Here is a 16,562-nt window from a genome sequence, read left to right as displayed (position 1 = left end):
CAGCCAAACATACAAGGAAATTTGAATTCTATATCTAATCATCTAAAATTTTCAGGTGAACTTTTCCAGTGTACATTATTTCTTCCTATCTGTAAATACCCTGAAGAATTATTATCAGTTTCAATTATCAAGGATAATCATATCTTTAAAAACTATAATATTTCTCATATTCACACCCAGCTAAAGATTTCCTTGTAAAACTTATCAATCAAAATAATGCCAGTGTAATTATACTGATAAACCATGAAAGTTACAAGCACCTATAATGATGCTGTCCTCTTGCTTTATCATCTGTTTCGTTCTTGACATAGTCAAGGGCATATTGCCAACTAAAATATTCCATGCTTTATGTCACGCAAATTTTTCAAACCAAAAGATCTTTATTTTTCTTAACACAATAAGATATATTTATTTGGTAAGTATTCCACTGTTAAGCAAATAAAAGATTAAAAGAAGTAGTTATGTTGAATGCAAAGGATCGAGAGAAGAGTCACTTATCAACTTTTTTTAAAATTTTCATGATCAAAATCTGTAAAGGAAACTGGGATTTCTAGTTGTAAATCTGGGAATATTTCTACCAATTTGGGATTTCTGAGGATTTTTGCTCTCCCGATTGGGGAAGCAGATAGATGGCTTTTGCCAATGCTTGATAATCGAGAGAATTCTGCAAACACCGAGAAAGTTAGCATGCATGATTGTAGTCAAGGATGTATAATTAATAATTTGGTACTTTTTTATTTTGTCCCCTCTGTTACAAATCAAGCTTGGATTTCTTGAAAAAATGTCAAACTTAAGTTGAGTTTTCTTTTAAATGAGTAAAAATCCCATATTTAAAGGTCACCAGAAGGTGTACAGTAGAATGACAACAGAGGTCATCAGAAGGTCACTCCTCCCTGGAATTTTTTTTAGCACTTATCTCCTATTGGTAAAAAGATATAATGAAGTTGAGAGAAAGAAAACCTAAACAAGAGATGTTTGTAAAACACATATGCCCCCCATGGTGCAAAATTAAAAAGGATTAAACACACACACATCATTTAATTGAGAGTAGTATCATCAATTCAAAATATTGAGCAGACAATATCTTCCTATGTCAAGAGTGGATTGACCATGTGACCGAAAAATCAATAGGGGTCATCAACTCCTGAAGATGTACCAGTGTACCAAGTTTGATGTCTGTCAAGCAAAGGGTTCTCAAGATATTGAACGGACAGTATATTCCTATGTCCAATTTGACCCTTGACTTTTGACCATGTGACCTTAAAATAATTAGTAGTCATCTTCTCCTGAAGATGTACCAGTGTACCAAGTTTGATGTCTGTCAAGCAAAGGGTTCTCAAGATATTGAACGGACAGTATATTCCTATGTACAGTTTAACCCTTGACCTTTGACCACGCAACCTCAAAATCAATAGGTGTCATCTTCTCCTGAAGATGTACCAGTGTACCAAGTTTGATGTCTGTCAAGCAAAGGGTTCTCAAAATATTGAACGGACAGTATATTCCTGTCTATGGTGACCCTTGACCTTTGACCATGTGACTTCAAAATCAATAGTGGTCGTCTTCTCCTGAAGTCGTATCAGTGTACCAAGTTTGATGTCTGTCAAGAAAAGGGTTCTCAAGATACTGAGCAGACAGTATATTCCCATGTCAAGTTTGACCCTTGAACTTTGACCATGTGACCTCAAAATCAATAGGGGTCATCTTCTCTTGAAGATGTACCAGTGTATCAAGTTTGATGTCTGTCAAGCAAAGGGTTCTTGAGATATTTGACGGACGGTATATTCCTATGTCCAGTTTGACCCTTGACCTTTGACCATGTGACCTCAAAATCAATGGGGGTCATCTTCTTTTGAAGATGTACTAGCGTACCAAGTTTGATGTCTGTATTCCTATGCCCAGTTTGACCCTTGACCTTTGACCATATGACCTCAAAATCAATAAGGGTCATCTACTCCTTAGGATGTACCAGTGTGCCAAGTTTGATGTCTTTCAAGCAAAGGGTTCTCAAGATATTGAGCGGATATTATATTCCTATGTCCAGAGTAGATTGACCCTTGACCTTTGACCTTTTGACCTGAAAAACAATAGGGATCCTCTTCTACTCATAACTAACCCACATATGAAATATCATTATCATCAAGTGAATGGTTCTCAAGATATTGAGCGGACAACACATGGTCTACAGACCGACCGACCGACCGACAGGTGCAAAACAATATGCCCCCTCTTTTTCAAAGGGGGGCATAAAAAAACTTATGTCTCATACAGGTAAAAAAAAAAATGGTAGATACTCCAAACCAAAATATTGGTGCTTATATTCTGTCAATCAGCTAGACACCTTAAATGAATCTATCTCTGCATATAAATACCACTGATTTCTGTGGACTATGACACCACGACTTGACACGATTTAAATTCAAACACTTTGGACCCAATTTCTAAAATATTGTTTTTTGCTTTCCTCGTCGACCCTCAAACTTTGATTCAAGCAAAACGATGAAAATTTTATTTTTTGATTAGTAACAAACCAGTCTGGTGGCCATTTGTTGTGGGCAATGTATCTCCGGTTTTCCGGCTGTAGTTTGTAGAGAAGACTGAAGAATTTCCGATGTGTTACGGCATAATTAGCACAGACATAGTCCAAGCACCAGCGGGCCAGGTCCGTGGCGTTGTGAAACTACAAGACAGAGGTACATATCTAAAGATGTCTGTTCAGAAAGTTCAATGTTATCAAATGCTATAAATTTACTTTTTTATGCACTTGTATTTCAACTGCAGTACTAAGTATAACTGATACCATGTTATCTTGTTCTGTACTTTTGATAATTCTAAAATTCACATTTTCAAAACCTGTCTTTCATTTTTTGTAAACATACAGGCTTAATCTATGACTTGCCAATGGCAATCACATGTCATATCTTGAGTGTGTAAATGCATGTACTATGATAAGTATACAGCTATATATGTAATAAATCATAAATCACCAATATATCTCCTAAAAGTTTGAAGAGGCTGCTTGACTAATGAGTAGAGTGAGCGGAGCTTTACAGACCGATACTCTCTAACATTTTGATATGCTTCAAAGTACTTTTCAATAAATCCGTCGATTGATTACAATCCATTAGTCACATAAAGCTCCATCCTGCATGTAGAGCCACGTGTAGCTTTTAAGTTTAGAGAAGTTGGTTTAAATTTTTTAAAATCATTTGCAAAGGTTTTTTTGTTATTTGCATGCCTTATCATTGTTATATATTTTCCCTTCAAATTTGAATTTTATATATTTTTCCCCCAATAGATTTTCAAGAAATTGATATATTTCGTGTATCGAATTATGGTGGTCAGCCTGGTTCAATGACTGGTGGCTGGCAGATAGCTCAGTTGGTAGAGCACCTGGCTATATAGATTCAGAAGCCTTAAAATTGAATCCTGGTCTGGTCTATTGCATTTTCTCCCTTCCTGTCACATCTGGTATCATAGACCAGCCCCTGGAACTAGCACATGAAAATTCCTGCCAGAGAATAAAAATCCTGGGTTGATGACATTTAAGGAGGGAGGAATGTGGTGGTCAGCTGGATTTGATCCCCAGTGGCTAGGTAGAGCACCTGACCAGAGATTCAACGGACACAGATTTGAATGCCGGTTGGGTCCATTGCATTTTCCCCCCTCCTGTTATATACAATCTGAAAGCAAGTCCCCAGGATGCAGATTTTTCTCTGGATTTTACTGATTTTAATGCAGGCATATATAAATATATACTATAAATATATATACTGTGGTCTGTAAAATACACTTCATATAGAACAAAGGTTTGAAATTATTTTGGAATGACAGAAAGTACTTGTTTAGTCGTATAATAAGTTCATGAGGGTATGAACTGAGATGCTTTACTCCATCGGCGTACTTTCTGAAGCAAGTTATTTACATGCATATGAATTACTGGGTGGCCATATTTTCATGGCTGGTTAATTTTCAATATTTGTACTGCAGGTGAAAACTACAGGGAAATGTAACCAGCTTGAAATAGCATACAGAATGAGCATAAAAACTGAGTTCAAAATGGTGAAAATGGAGTAGGACATTCATGAAGATAACCAAGAGGAAGTGTAAAGCTGCAAGGGAGAATCACGTATCAGACAAATGTATACTTTTACATAGTGAGGGTACAAAACCAGAATGATGTGAATAAAAAAGAATTTCCCCTTGATTTATCAATTTAACACTCCATATATAACCAGTAACTTCCTTCCACAAAAGTTTGAAATGTATGTCCATCATTTGAGAAATCAGGAATTGAAATCTATCCATCATTCGAGAGATCAGGAAGTACAATCCATTTCAGGAACACTTTAAAAGGTTCAAACAGCAAAGTGTGTCATTCATTGGGGGGAAATACACATACAAAAAAACAGGTAAAGAAATCGTTTATATGCATTTATTTTTAAATGTACTTGCCCCATATCTAAATTAATTGAACAGTGCATGTTACTTAGAAATATTAACCATTATACAGGTCAGTTTCCATATAATGCTGTAGGTTATAGGTTTTCTGTATAGAATTTTTAAAAAATGTACTTCTATATCAAAAGCTCTTTTAAATATCTTTCAATTTTCAAAAATATTTTTATAAGTATATTTTCTAAGCAGATCCTCTGAATCATGATATTTATGTAATACAATAAAGAAATTCTGGTCTCATATTTTCTTCTGGTGAGTCTTCTTGCACAAAGATCATTTTGAACAATACATGTGTATATACTTTGTATCCCTGATGTTAAACTTTCTAAATCTTTATCCTTTTACTTAAATGTAGAATTCAATGGCCTCCAGTCAAAACACAAACCATATCAAATGTGCCAAGTGCCAAAAACCAGCCGATTTTGCATGCAACAGTTGTGAAGAGAAGTTTTGCAGTAAATGTCAGAAACAACATACGAAGTCCAAATCAACGAGGGATCACAAAGTCTCACCGCTGTCGGATGCATTGGAAAGAGATGAATGTAGTCTGCATCCCTCTAACACTTATGACATGTGTTGTAAGGACTGTGAATTGCCTGTGTGTGTCACATGTGTCACAGAAAACCATGTGGGGCATGTGTTTGTAGCGAAAGATGTTATGTTCAAACAAAAGCGAAAAGCTGTGGTGTCCAGTATCTCGGCTCTGAAAAATACACTTCTTCCGAAGTATCGAGAACTGCACAATGAAGTGCTAGCTAACATCACCAAATGTAAACAAGTCATGGCCAACATGCGAATCAGCATCGAAGAAAAGGCTCAAGAAATCAAGGCCCTGGTAGATGCAGAGTTGGAGAAGAATATGAAATTGTTGGAGAAGATGGAAATTTCTTTGCTGCAGAAACTTTTGTTGGAGGAAAGCTCAATTTGCGGCCAGCTGACTTCATTGACAGAAAAGCTAGACGAGTTGGAGTATAAACTGGAGACCTATACTCCTGTCCAGCTGATGATGACCAATTCTAAACTGACAGTCAAAGAGGGGGACATCCCATGTCTGAACAGACTCATTGTTCCGGAATACCACAGCAAGTCTACCACAGAAGTTAAAATTTCCCGACTCATTGGAGAGATCATTGTTCCCGCTGATGCGACAGAGGTGCCTGTCTCTCCTATGACCAAGTTAGAGAATCTTTACAACAACATGACATGTTCAGTCAAGAAAGTGATTGGTATAGCACCCTCTGAAATCCAATATGGACGTCACATCAGCTGCATGAGAGACGGTCGTGCATGGGTGAGTGACCGGTTATGTAATATGATTTTATTGGATATCCATGGCAACACCTTGCATAAACTTACATTAAGAAGTAAAGGAGATGGTTACCACTGTGCCACAATAAACAACGATCTCCTCTACATTGACAAAACTATGAAGAGGGTCAGCAGGTTTCTTCTACAAGAGCAGAGAGTTGAGAGTCTCTTCTCCACCCCTAAAACCTGGGCTGCCATCAGCATCCACTCCTCTTGGATCAATGAAGAAATCCTTATAGGCATGCACACAAAGCAGGATGCCAAAATAGTTCGCTTCAGCACTACTGGAAATGAGCTCGAAGAGATTCATAAAAGCAGTACAAACGGGGAGAACCTCTACTGCTACCCTCACTATATTACAGAGGGCCCCTCTGGCGACATCTGCACCTCTGACTTTGAGAAATTTTCAGTGATTGTTGTCAACAGAAGAGGCCAACACAAATTCACCTACAAGGGGACACAGAAATCCCAATTTTTCCCTCATGGGATTTGCACAGACAGGGTAGGAAACATCCTCATTTGTGACAACCAATGCAAGTACAGGATCCATATGCTGGACCCAGATGGTGTGTTCCTGCGTTTCCTCTTGTCTAAAGAAGATGGAATCATGGAACCATTAGGCCTCTGTCTCGATGATCGTAACTATCTCTGGATAGGCCAGAGAGGAAAGGAATCTGTGTCTGTGTTCAAATACGATCACCAGGAAAAGGAAAATGTGTATATGTAAATGAAAACAATTATTTCGTGATATTCAGTTTCCTAGTGTCAGAGTCCATGCAATGACCTCTTCTAACAAGTCTATATTTTTATGCAGTTGTTTTAGTTACATATGTCAGACATTGCATTATTAATCTTTCATTAAAACGTTAATGTATCAGCCTGAGTTTTTTTTTTTACACGAATGTTGGCCACCCATGGCATACAATTGACCTTCATTAACTACAACGGAAAAACGTTCTGCAATATGGATGGCAGCAACTTCTTTCTGTGCATGTATCAATACAAATGCCTATCCCAAGAATATTTCATACATACAAATGCAGCACAAACTTGGAAGTACACTATATTCAAACTTCTGCAACTGAACTTCGCAAAGGCAGTGAGGGGTCTTCTAATATTTCCTCATCTGTCAATCACACAGACTTCAGTTTACCCAATACCCAAATTGGGTGATTTTGGCATTGAGAATTTTTTTGACAGATCTTTTTGAGAAGTAGTTTTGAAATGTCACTTTATATTCTGGTAGACTTTAATTGTGTGGAATTAAAATTTCCAAAAATATATCTTAATGGGAAGGTTTGGTTCTTCTAATTTTCGATGGATTTTTTTCTTCATCCGTCAAAAAAACCCCAACAACACCATTTCCAGTCTACCAAAATTATCCAATATACTGTATTTTAACAATTGAAGGAAATATACCTGTGCTGGTTCAATCAGTTTGAGAGTTTCCTCTATGATATTTTCACCGTTTGCTTCTGCCCGCAGAAGTTCAGTGACAATCTCAAACTCCAGAGCTTTGATCATGTGCTTCAGACACAACCTATCAGCTGCCTCGATTAGACCCACAATGTCCGTCCCGTCCAACGGGGGTAGCTGGCCTAAGTACAGATACGACATCAGGACACTGAAGGTCTGCACGTCCATACCAGGGAATGGTATCTACAAACATTAGAGGCTACAGAATCACGGCAATTTATTTACAAGTTAACGAGGCTTTACTTTTTGGTTCTTCTTATTGATGAAATACAACTGAATTCATTTGGAAGCAGGTTAACACATCGACTGGTTTTGCCATTCAAAGAAAACTCTATAAACACTGCATGCATGTAGCTGCAATAATGTAGCCATTTCCAACCTTTTTTTTCTTTTTTGGGGTCCCAAAAACGTCAGAATAAAAAAAATGGAGATTGGCTACATCATTGCAGCTAATAAATACTGCAACAACTGAAAGAAACCTAAAAGTTAATAAATCAAAGTACATTTCTGAATCTATCTGTATATTTGTATGTCCAAAATTTTAATGATACAATCATGCATTTTAGAAATAGGGTTCTTGCTCCTTTCATAATTTTTTTCCCGTTGAATACTTACCATTGAATGTACAATGCCATACAAACCTATCATAACAGAGCATCGTACAACTGGAAATCTTTATTGTACAGAATATTCAACATGCAATTTTGTGTGTCTAGCAGTTCTCAAAAATGTCTTTTGTAACAAGATATGTTTGTAAAACACATAAGCCCCCCATGGTGCAAAATTGAAAAGGGTTATACACACACCTCATTTAATTGATAGTATTATCATCAATTCAAAATATTGAGCAGACAATATCTTCCTATGTCAAGAGTGAATTGACCATGTGACCTAAAATTCAATAGGGGTCATCTGCTCCTTATGCTGTACCAGTGTACCAAGTTTGGTATGTGTCAATCAAGCAAATAATTCTTAAAATATAGGAGACAATATATTACTATGTCCAGTTCAACTATTGACTTTTGACCTCAAAATCAATATGGGTCATCCTCTCCTGAAGATGTACCAGTGTACTAAGTCTGATGTCTGTCAAGTAAAAGGGTTATCAAGATATTCAGTGGACAGTATATTACTATGTCCAGTTTGACCCTTGACCTTTGACCATGTGACCTCAAAATCAATAGGAGTCATCCTCTCCTGAATATACACCAGTGTACTATTTAAAGTTTGATGTCTGTAGAGCAAAGGGTTCTGAAGATATTGAGCAGACAGTATATTCCTATGTCCAGTTTGACCCTTGACCTTTGACCATGTGACCTCAAAATCAATAGGGGTCATCTTCTCCTGAAGACGTACTAGTGTACCAAGTTTGATGTCTGTCAAGTAAAGCGTTCTCAAGATATTGAACGGACAGTATATTCCTATGTCCAGTTTGACCCTTGACCTTTGACCATGTGACCTCAAAATCAATAGGGGTCATCTTCTCCTGAAGACGTACTAGTGTACCAAGTTTGATGTCTGTCAAGTAAAGCGTTCTCAAGATATTGAACGGACAGTATATTCCTATGTCCAGTTTGACCCTTGACCTTTGACCATGTGACCTCAAAATCAATGGGAGTCATCTTCTTCTGAAGATGTACTGGTGTACCAAGTTTGATATCTGTCAAGCAAAGGGTTCTCTAGACATTGAATGGTCAGTATATTCCTATGCCCAGTTTGACCCTTGACCTTTGACCATATGACCTCAAAATCAATAGGGGTCATCTACTCCTTAGGATGTACCAGTGTGCCAAGTTATATGTCTTTCAAGCAAAGGGTTCTCGAGATATTGAGCGGACATTATATTCCTATGTCCAGAGTAGATTGACCCTTGACCTTTTAACCTGAAAAACAATAGGGGTCATCTTCCACTCATAACCAACCCACATATGAAATATCATTATCATCAAGTGAATGGTTCTCAAGATATTGAGCGGACAACACATGGTCTACAGACCGACCGACCGACAGTTGCAAAACAATATGCCCCCTCTTTTTCAAAGGGGGGCATAAAAATGAATAAAATCTATAATGATAGTACATTTGTTTTATCATTATTGATTGATTGATTGATTGTATATTGTTTAACATCCCTCTTGAGAATATTTCACTCAAATGGAGACATCACCACTGGCGGTGAAGGGCTGCAAAACTTAGGCCTATGCTTTGTGCTTATGGCCATTGAGCAGGGAGGGATCTTGATCGTGCCACACCTGCTGTGACACGGGACCTCGGTTTTTGCGGTCTCATCCGAAGGACCGCCCCATTTAGTTGTCTTTTACGACAAGCAAGGGGAATTGAGGACCTATTCTAACCCGGATCCCCATGGGATTCATTATTGATCATTATCATTTATCATGTATTTGTTTTATCATTTTAAAAATCTTTCCTGTAAGGTACAGAGATTTCCATGTATATGCTGTTTGAGTGACTCAATATCTTGAGTAGAAAGTTGATGTAGCAAATATTTCATCATACTTTGTTCCCCCTGATATCAACTGTGGTCAACAGGTTGTAATTAGCATATGTCTGATTACTTGCTTAAAATTTGCCATGTTTTTGCCAACCCGACCAACCAAAATGATACCCCTTAACCTTAGAATTTTTTTTAACAAAGTGTTCAAGAGACCACCGAAGAAACACTTTTTTGGACTTGACGCTGGAAAATACTTCGCAGGCAATTAATATCAAAGTATATTTCAAAAGTTGCATTAATAATGGAAAATGAGTCCCTCCTGTTCAATATGTTCATGTGTCTGCACCTTGAAAGATGGTGTGATCAGAATGTTTCTATGTATACTCTTAAAAAAGGCTTGAGAAAATAATAGAAATTATTTTTCTCATTGACCTACCCTAATTTTGACTTGATGTTAGTCAAAAAATGCAAACATTTATTTTATAGCAATTTAACCTAAGCTGGCAAAAATACAAATCTTTACAGGTTTACAGTAAATGATTAGCATACATGTATATAAGACAGAAATAATTCTATGCAAGTATGATAAAATGAGCTTAATACTCTATAATATCAAACTATATTTTACAGTAGGTATACATGTATTCAAGAATTTGCAAAATAAACTGTAGTGTATCCCAATGTACCTGTAACTCGTTAATTGACATTGATAGTTTATCCAGTGATATCTCTCTGGCTCCCCAGAAACTATTCACCTTTCAACACTTCTATAAATGAGCCACTCCTATTTCCTGTTTATCAGGCTCTGCAGAATTATGAGATTGAATAAAAGTTCATATGGACACTTACGCTCTGACTTTGTTACAGTTTAATCATGCTGTATATATTATATATATCATATACAAGTGATTATTAGAAAAAATATATAAAACTATCATCTGTGATGTCTCTGAAATAAAGGAATAGTCTACTCCACTTAAACTGAAGTCACTTATATTGAACTCTGTTATATTGAAGTCACTTATATTGAACAATCTGTTATATTGAAGTCACTTATATCGAACTATCCGTTATATTGAAGTCACTTATATTGAACTATCTGTTATATTGAAATCATTTCTATTGAACTATCTGTTATATTAAAGTTAAAATAAATCCCTAGTTACATTAGTGAATTTTGGATATACTGAACAATTCCCTAGATTAGAGTTAATCCTAAGACACCTTGGTTGTCGTACGAAGCGACTAAATGGGTCTGTCCTTCGGATGAGACCACAAAAACCGAGGACCCATGTTACAGCAGGTGTGGCATGATAAAGATATCCCTCCCTGCTCAAAGGCCATAAGCACCGAACATATGCCTAAATTTTGCAGCCCTTCGTCCACAATGGTGACATCTCCATATGAGTGAAAGATTCTTGAGAGGGACATTAAACAATATACAACCAACCAACAATTCTTGCTGGTCTCCTGAATTTCAATATATCTGGAGTAGACTGTATTACATGGACAAAACCATGAAAAGTTTTTCTTTTTTCTCTTAAATTTTTTTTTCATTAAAAGTGAGTACGTACAATGTCAGCAGAAGACTCCATAAAGTTGGCACTAAACATGGCAAACATCATCTCACACCGAGCCATTAGGATGGGCTTGTGAAGGGCAACAACTCCATCCTCCAACTGGAATTCTATGTCTGTTTAAAAGAATAAGAATAATACTCTACATAATCAAAACAAAGTGAAAATAAAAAATACATAGAATTGCAATACACAGGAATATTAATTCATTTTGTTGTTTCTCTAATTTGCAGAAAATCATCCACTAGATTCACCAGCATCCCTCCCTCACAGATATTTCTTTCTAAGCTGTTTATTTTGGGATACTATACATACTGTAACAAATATTTCTGTAAACAGCTATGTCCTTGTTTACTTTCACGCTTTTCTTTCCTCTAAATTTTTTTTTCCATGCATTTTTAAAGTAACACTGAAGTGACAGGTTTCTAATCAGACCCCCCCCCCCCCCCCTTATAATATTAAACTGCATCAGAAATACGGAGGTATAAAGCAATTGAAAAGAGAGGGTTTCTATTTGGTTACTCGCTAATAAAATCAAAGTCGATTTACAGTTTCAAAATTAATGGAGCACTGCCAGTTTGTGTAACTAGCGTATTCTTGAAATGTTTAATTGTGCGATGATCTTCAGAAATCTGACCACCGATTACCAGTATGTATTCTTCATCACACAAGTGGAAATTCTTGATTCAAAGCAAACTTAAGAAAATTCGTTTTCATATTGGTTTACCCATGTTATTTGCATTTGATTGATTTATACCCATCTTTAACACATTACAGGAAGTCACATATACAGCAATCACACTTATGATAAATTTACGCTTACAGAAAAGCAATTTTTATTCCCCATACATTTAAAACATATTATGAACTTAGGCCACATTTAAAAAAATGTTGGTTTGCCATAGCCCAAGGGTCATAAAAAATATTGGGTCGGTCAGTAGGGTTTTTATTTATTTATTTATTTTTTTATTTTTTTGCTGAAAATATATTGAATATCAAAACTCTGTTTTTATATTTTGTGTTCATTTGATGAATTAACCCTATTACAGTGAATTACTTGCAGAACTGTCAGAAACCTCTCTAAAAAATGCAGTTTTAACTTTATGGACAGGAGTAGTTTGTGTATGGTTCATATATCATTTTGTTATTCTGATATGTTACTTGTTTTGTGAGTATTTGTTTTCCAGGTCTTGAATATGTCCATTGTTTTTTTTCAAATTTGTCTACAGTCTTGGTTGCCATGATTTTACTCTCAATGGCCAATGTAACATGCATGTATTATGCAACTGAAACTTGGCAGCATTGCTGTTGAACTAAAACATTATTCATATAAACTCAACACAATTTCATGTTCAATGATGTTGGTCAAACAATTTCTGATACATTAAATCTGTGCTCCGCGGAACCTCGAATTACCAAAATGCCCATGATTTACCAAAATGCCTCCAGAAATACCGAAATGCCCATTAGAACTAATGAAATTCCCCTTTGAATCAATTTTTTAAAGTTAAATTGAAAGATTGGGGATTGATTCAATGTGTAAAATACCGAATCTGAAGAAAAAATAAAAAAAATTTTAATTGAAAGTCTTGTTATTAGAATTTGTGTTAAGGTAGATCTATACTCGGCCTTAAATGGACTCAATCATGAAAAAATTGCATTTACAAGATAAATATATATTACAGTAATAGATAGACATTGAAAAATATATATGTTGACATGCTATTTTCATTGTTATTGCTTCCCAAAAGTAAGCATAGCTAGATCCCATCAACATTAAGGAAAATGCACTCCTCCTTCTTTATTTTTCCTAATAATTATTATTTTCCCAAACAAATGGGCTGTAATAAGCAACATTACATTGGCTATATACCCTTTATTTAATGGTATGTAATCATTTATTCTAATAAATTGGAATAAATATTTTCATAATGTACACTTTGTGAGCCCAAGTTTACATGTTAAAAGAAATACTGTAGGAAACACCATTTGACGTCAATATTGGTCTTTTCCCTAATTTTTATGGACTAAACCTTGAATTAATTGGTTTTAATTTACAGATTATTATCTTAAAATAATGATTTAAGTAAGAAAATCATATGTTGACGTATTATTTTAGAAGCTATCAGCTCTACAACAAGTACACCCCCCTAAAATATTTAAAAATTATACATTATCAGATCATCATAAGACATGTGAAGTTTGAGCATATTTACAACCTTGGATAATAATTTGAACTATGCTAAACAATAACTATTATAACATAACTGTGGTTTACAATTAAATTTTACATTTTATCTGAAAAAATAATATTATAGAGAATGTAAATGTAAAACGAAAGTAACAAACTGAATTTTGATGATTTTACTTATATGATTAATGCATACGTGTAATGTGTGATATATCTTATATCCTGAGACAAAATTTTATATGAATCTCTACAGGTCATGAAATCATTTACATGTACATAAATTGGATGCATGTTATACATGTTACATGTACACGAACACCCCTTACACCGGTCTAAGTAGATGCAATCTCAATAAGGAACCAATAGATGCCACTCCAATAATTTTGAAAAAGGAGAGAGAATGAGGAAAAAATGACAAATTCATGATGGTCGGTGAAATAAAGCAAATTATTTGCAGCTGATCTTTGAAGCTTGCGTCAATATCTGTAACATTGTAGCAGCGAACACAACTACCATATCTGTGGTCACTGGAGCAGCAAAATGTTAACTTTTCTTTTTTACACGAGCATACCATGTATTTGTTGATGATAATTTGGAACCTATTCTAACCCGGATCCTCACAAAAGAAATATCATCATGATGTTCGTGGAAATCTGAATTGGTCTACCCCCCCCCCCCCTTCCCATCTGTCTTCCCCACTTTCTGATGCCCCGCAATTCCATATGTTGAACATTTGGATCATAGTAAAACTTTACTTTTACATACATAATTTAGTCAATGTACAATGAATGCCTCACGGACATGTACAATGTAATTGACACACCTCCATCCACCAAAATGTTGTTTGTTCTCCAACCGATTTTTTTTGCTAAAGCTATAATCATCTCTATCTCTCCCCCCTTTTAAAAAAAAAAATTTAAACCCACAAGATCTCAACTCAAAATTTGACTGATAAGATGATAAGAACAACCAGGAAAGAATTGATATCGGATATTCATATCTCGTATCGCCATGCAAAAATCAAATGGATATCGTTAAAATACCACATTTCGGAAAACGGAAGAGTGGTTCCACATTTACATTTGATGGTGACGTAGGCCGAGTATAGGTCTACTTTAATCTAAGGAAGGTAATTCATGTTATTTTTCATTTAGAAGAATGTGTTCAACCATTATTTCCTAATCATTATATATATACATTGCTTAAGTTGAATTAAATCAACATTCAGATATATTTTGCAATTCAAACAAATATTGTATAGGGGGAAAATCATTGATGATATACATGTATAAATTTTGCTAGAGTTATCTTTCTTTGAAACATCGTGAATGCGAGAATATTGAACACAATTGAATTTCCTAAATTTACAATCACAAATTAAAAAAACGTTTTATCATAAAAGATTAACATATATAAACTTAATATGCATTAATGTATATAATTAGAGGGGAATTTCGATACTTTTAGGTGGCATTTCGAAAACTAATTCCTGGGGGCATTTCGGTAAATTGCAGGCATTTCCGAACATTCGGGGCACCCATTTACTTTTTCATCAGACACAGTTGTTGTTTGTGTCCATAATTATCGAATGATGCCTTGTCGGATAGATACAATTCTACCAGTATGCCAATTGCCGAAATGATCATTTGAGCGCTTAAATTGCGGCGATTTACAAAACGCCACAAAGAACAAAACTAAAAACCAACCCAAACGCATCTTCACAAGTCAAGGGCTATTGATTAGTTACCTCGTTACAAAATAAAAACAACACGCAATGTTCTTGATGTTAAGAAAAGTACCCCACGAAGACCATTGTTTTACTTTCTGTTTTTGCTCTTTTCAAACTTGCATCTTAAACGAGGAATCTCATTGGATGATTTAATTTAAGCTTATTGCGTCATCCTCTGTCCCAAACCCATGTTTTGTGACTGATGCGAGCATGGTGCGAGGTAACGAATCAATAACCGTTGACTTGTGAAGATGAACCAACGTGGATAGAAACTTGAAAGAACAAGAGGCCCATGGGCCACATCGCTCACCTGAGTCACCTTGGTCCATATCAGAAGATTTTCCATATCTATTTGCATGTAAAACCGTAGTCCTTATTATGGCCCCAAACCTTCCCCTGGAGGCCATGGTTTTTGCAAACTTGAATCTACACTATGTCAGAAAGCTTTCATGTAAATGTGAACTTCTTTGGCCAATGGTTCTTGAGAAGAAGATTTTTAAAGATTGTCCCTATATATTTGTATGTAAAACTTTGATCCCCTATTGTGGCCCCATCCTACCCCGGGGGGGGGGGGGGGGGGGGGGGGGGGGGCGGGGGGGGGGGGGGGGGGCATGATTTTAACAAACCTGAATCTGCACTATATCAGAAAGCTTTCATATAAATCTCAGCTTTTCTGGTTTAGTGGTTCTGGGAAGAAGATTTTTAAAGATTTTTCCTATATATTTGTATGTAAAACTTTGACCCCCTATTGTGGCCCCATCCGACCCCCGGGGGCCATGATCTTAACAATTTATAATCTGCACTATATCAGGAAGCTTTCATATAAACCTCAGCTTTCTGGCTCAGTGGTTCTTGAGAAGAAGATTTTAAAAGATTTTTCCTATAAATTTGTATGTAAAACTTTGATGCCCCCCTTGAGGCCCCATCCAATCCCCGGGGTCCATGATTTTAACAAACTTGAATCTGCACTATATAAAAAACAAAACAAAACAAAACAATTTTTTTTGGACCTTTTGACCCCCTATTGTGGCCCCATCCGATCCCCGGGGGCCATGATTTTAACAATTTAGAATCTGTACTATATCAGGAAGCTTTCATATAAATCTCAGCTTTTCTGGCTTAGTGGTTCTTGGGAAAAGATTTTTAAAGATTTTTCCTATATATTTGTATGTAAAACTTTGACCCCTATTGTGGCCCCATCCGACCCCCGGGGGCCATGATTTTAACAATTTAGAATCTGCACTATATCAGGAAGCTTTCATATAAACCTCAGCTTTTCTGGCTCAGTGGTTCTTGAGAAGAAGATTTTAAAAGATTTTTCTTATAAATTTGTATGTAAAACTTTGATGCCCCCCCTTGAGGCCCCAT

The 16,562-nt window shown here is 35.9% G+C and overlaps 2 protein-coding genes across 4 annotated transcripts in view; one reads left to right on the top strand and one right to left on the bottom strand.

Annotated features, from left to right (window-relative positions):
• Positions 1-16,562, bottom strand: part of LOC125657814 (rho-related BTB domain-containing protein 1-like) — a 46,008-nt gene that overhangs the window by 7,403 nt on the left and 22,043 nt on the right. For all 3 annotated transcript variants that reach the window (XM_048888601.2, XM_056150142.1, XM_048888600.2), the window contains 3 exons: positions 11,272-11,390; positions 7,186-7,425; positions 2,532-2,680 (listed from right to left, as the gene is read on the bottom strand). In XM_048888601.2, the coding sequence (XP_048744558.2) occupies positions 2,532-2,680; positions 7,186-7,425; positions 11,272-11,390 (508 nt within the window). The remainder of the gene's footprint in view (positions 1-2,531; positions 2,681-7,185; positions 7,426-11,271; positions 11,391-16,562) is intronic.
• Positions 4,216-6,643, top strand: LOC125657817 (E3 ubiquitin-protein ligase TRIM71-like). The gene is made up of 2 exons (XM_048888608.2): positions 4,216-4,412; positions 4,814-6,643. Exon 2 carries the CDS (start codon positions 4,820-4,822, stop codon positions 6,491-6,493), a length of 1,674 nt encoding a protein of 557 aa, XP_048744565.1. The 5' UTR covers positions 4,216-4,412; positions 4,814-4,819; the 3' UTR covers positions 6,494-6,643.

The sequence above is a fragment of the Ostrea edulis genome, chromosome 9, assembly GCF_947568905.1.
Source record: "Ostrea edulis chromosome 9, xbOstEdul1.1, whole genome shotgun sequence".
NCBI lineage: Eukaryota > Metazoa > Mollusca > Bivalvia > Ostreida > Ostreidae > Ostrea > Ostrea edulis.
The sequence above is the reverse complement of the archived record's forward strand: the minus strand, read 5'-3'. Positions and strand labels throughout refer to the sequence as shown.

Bases quoted from the DNA above. Each gene is read 5' to 3' on its own strand.
- LOC125657817 (XM_048888608.2), top strand. From the start codon at position 4,820: ATGGCCTCCAGTCAAAACACAAACCATATCAAATGTGCCAAGTGCCAA.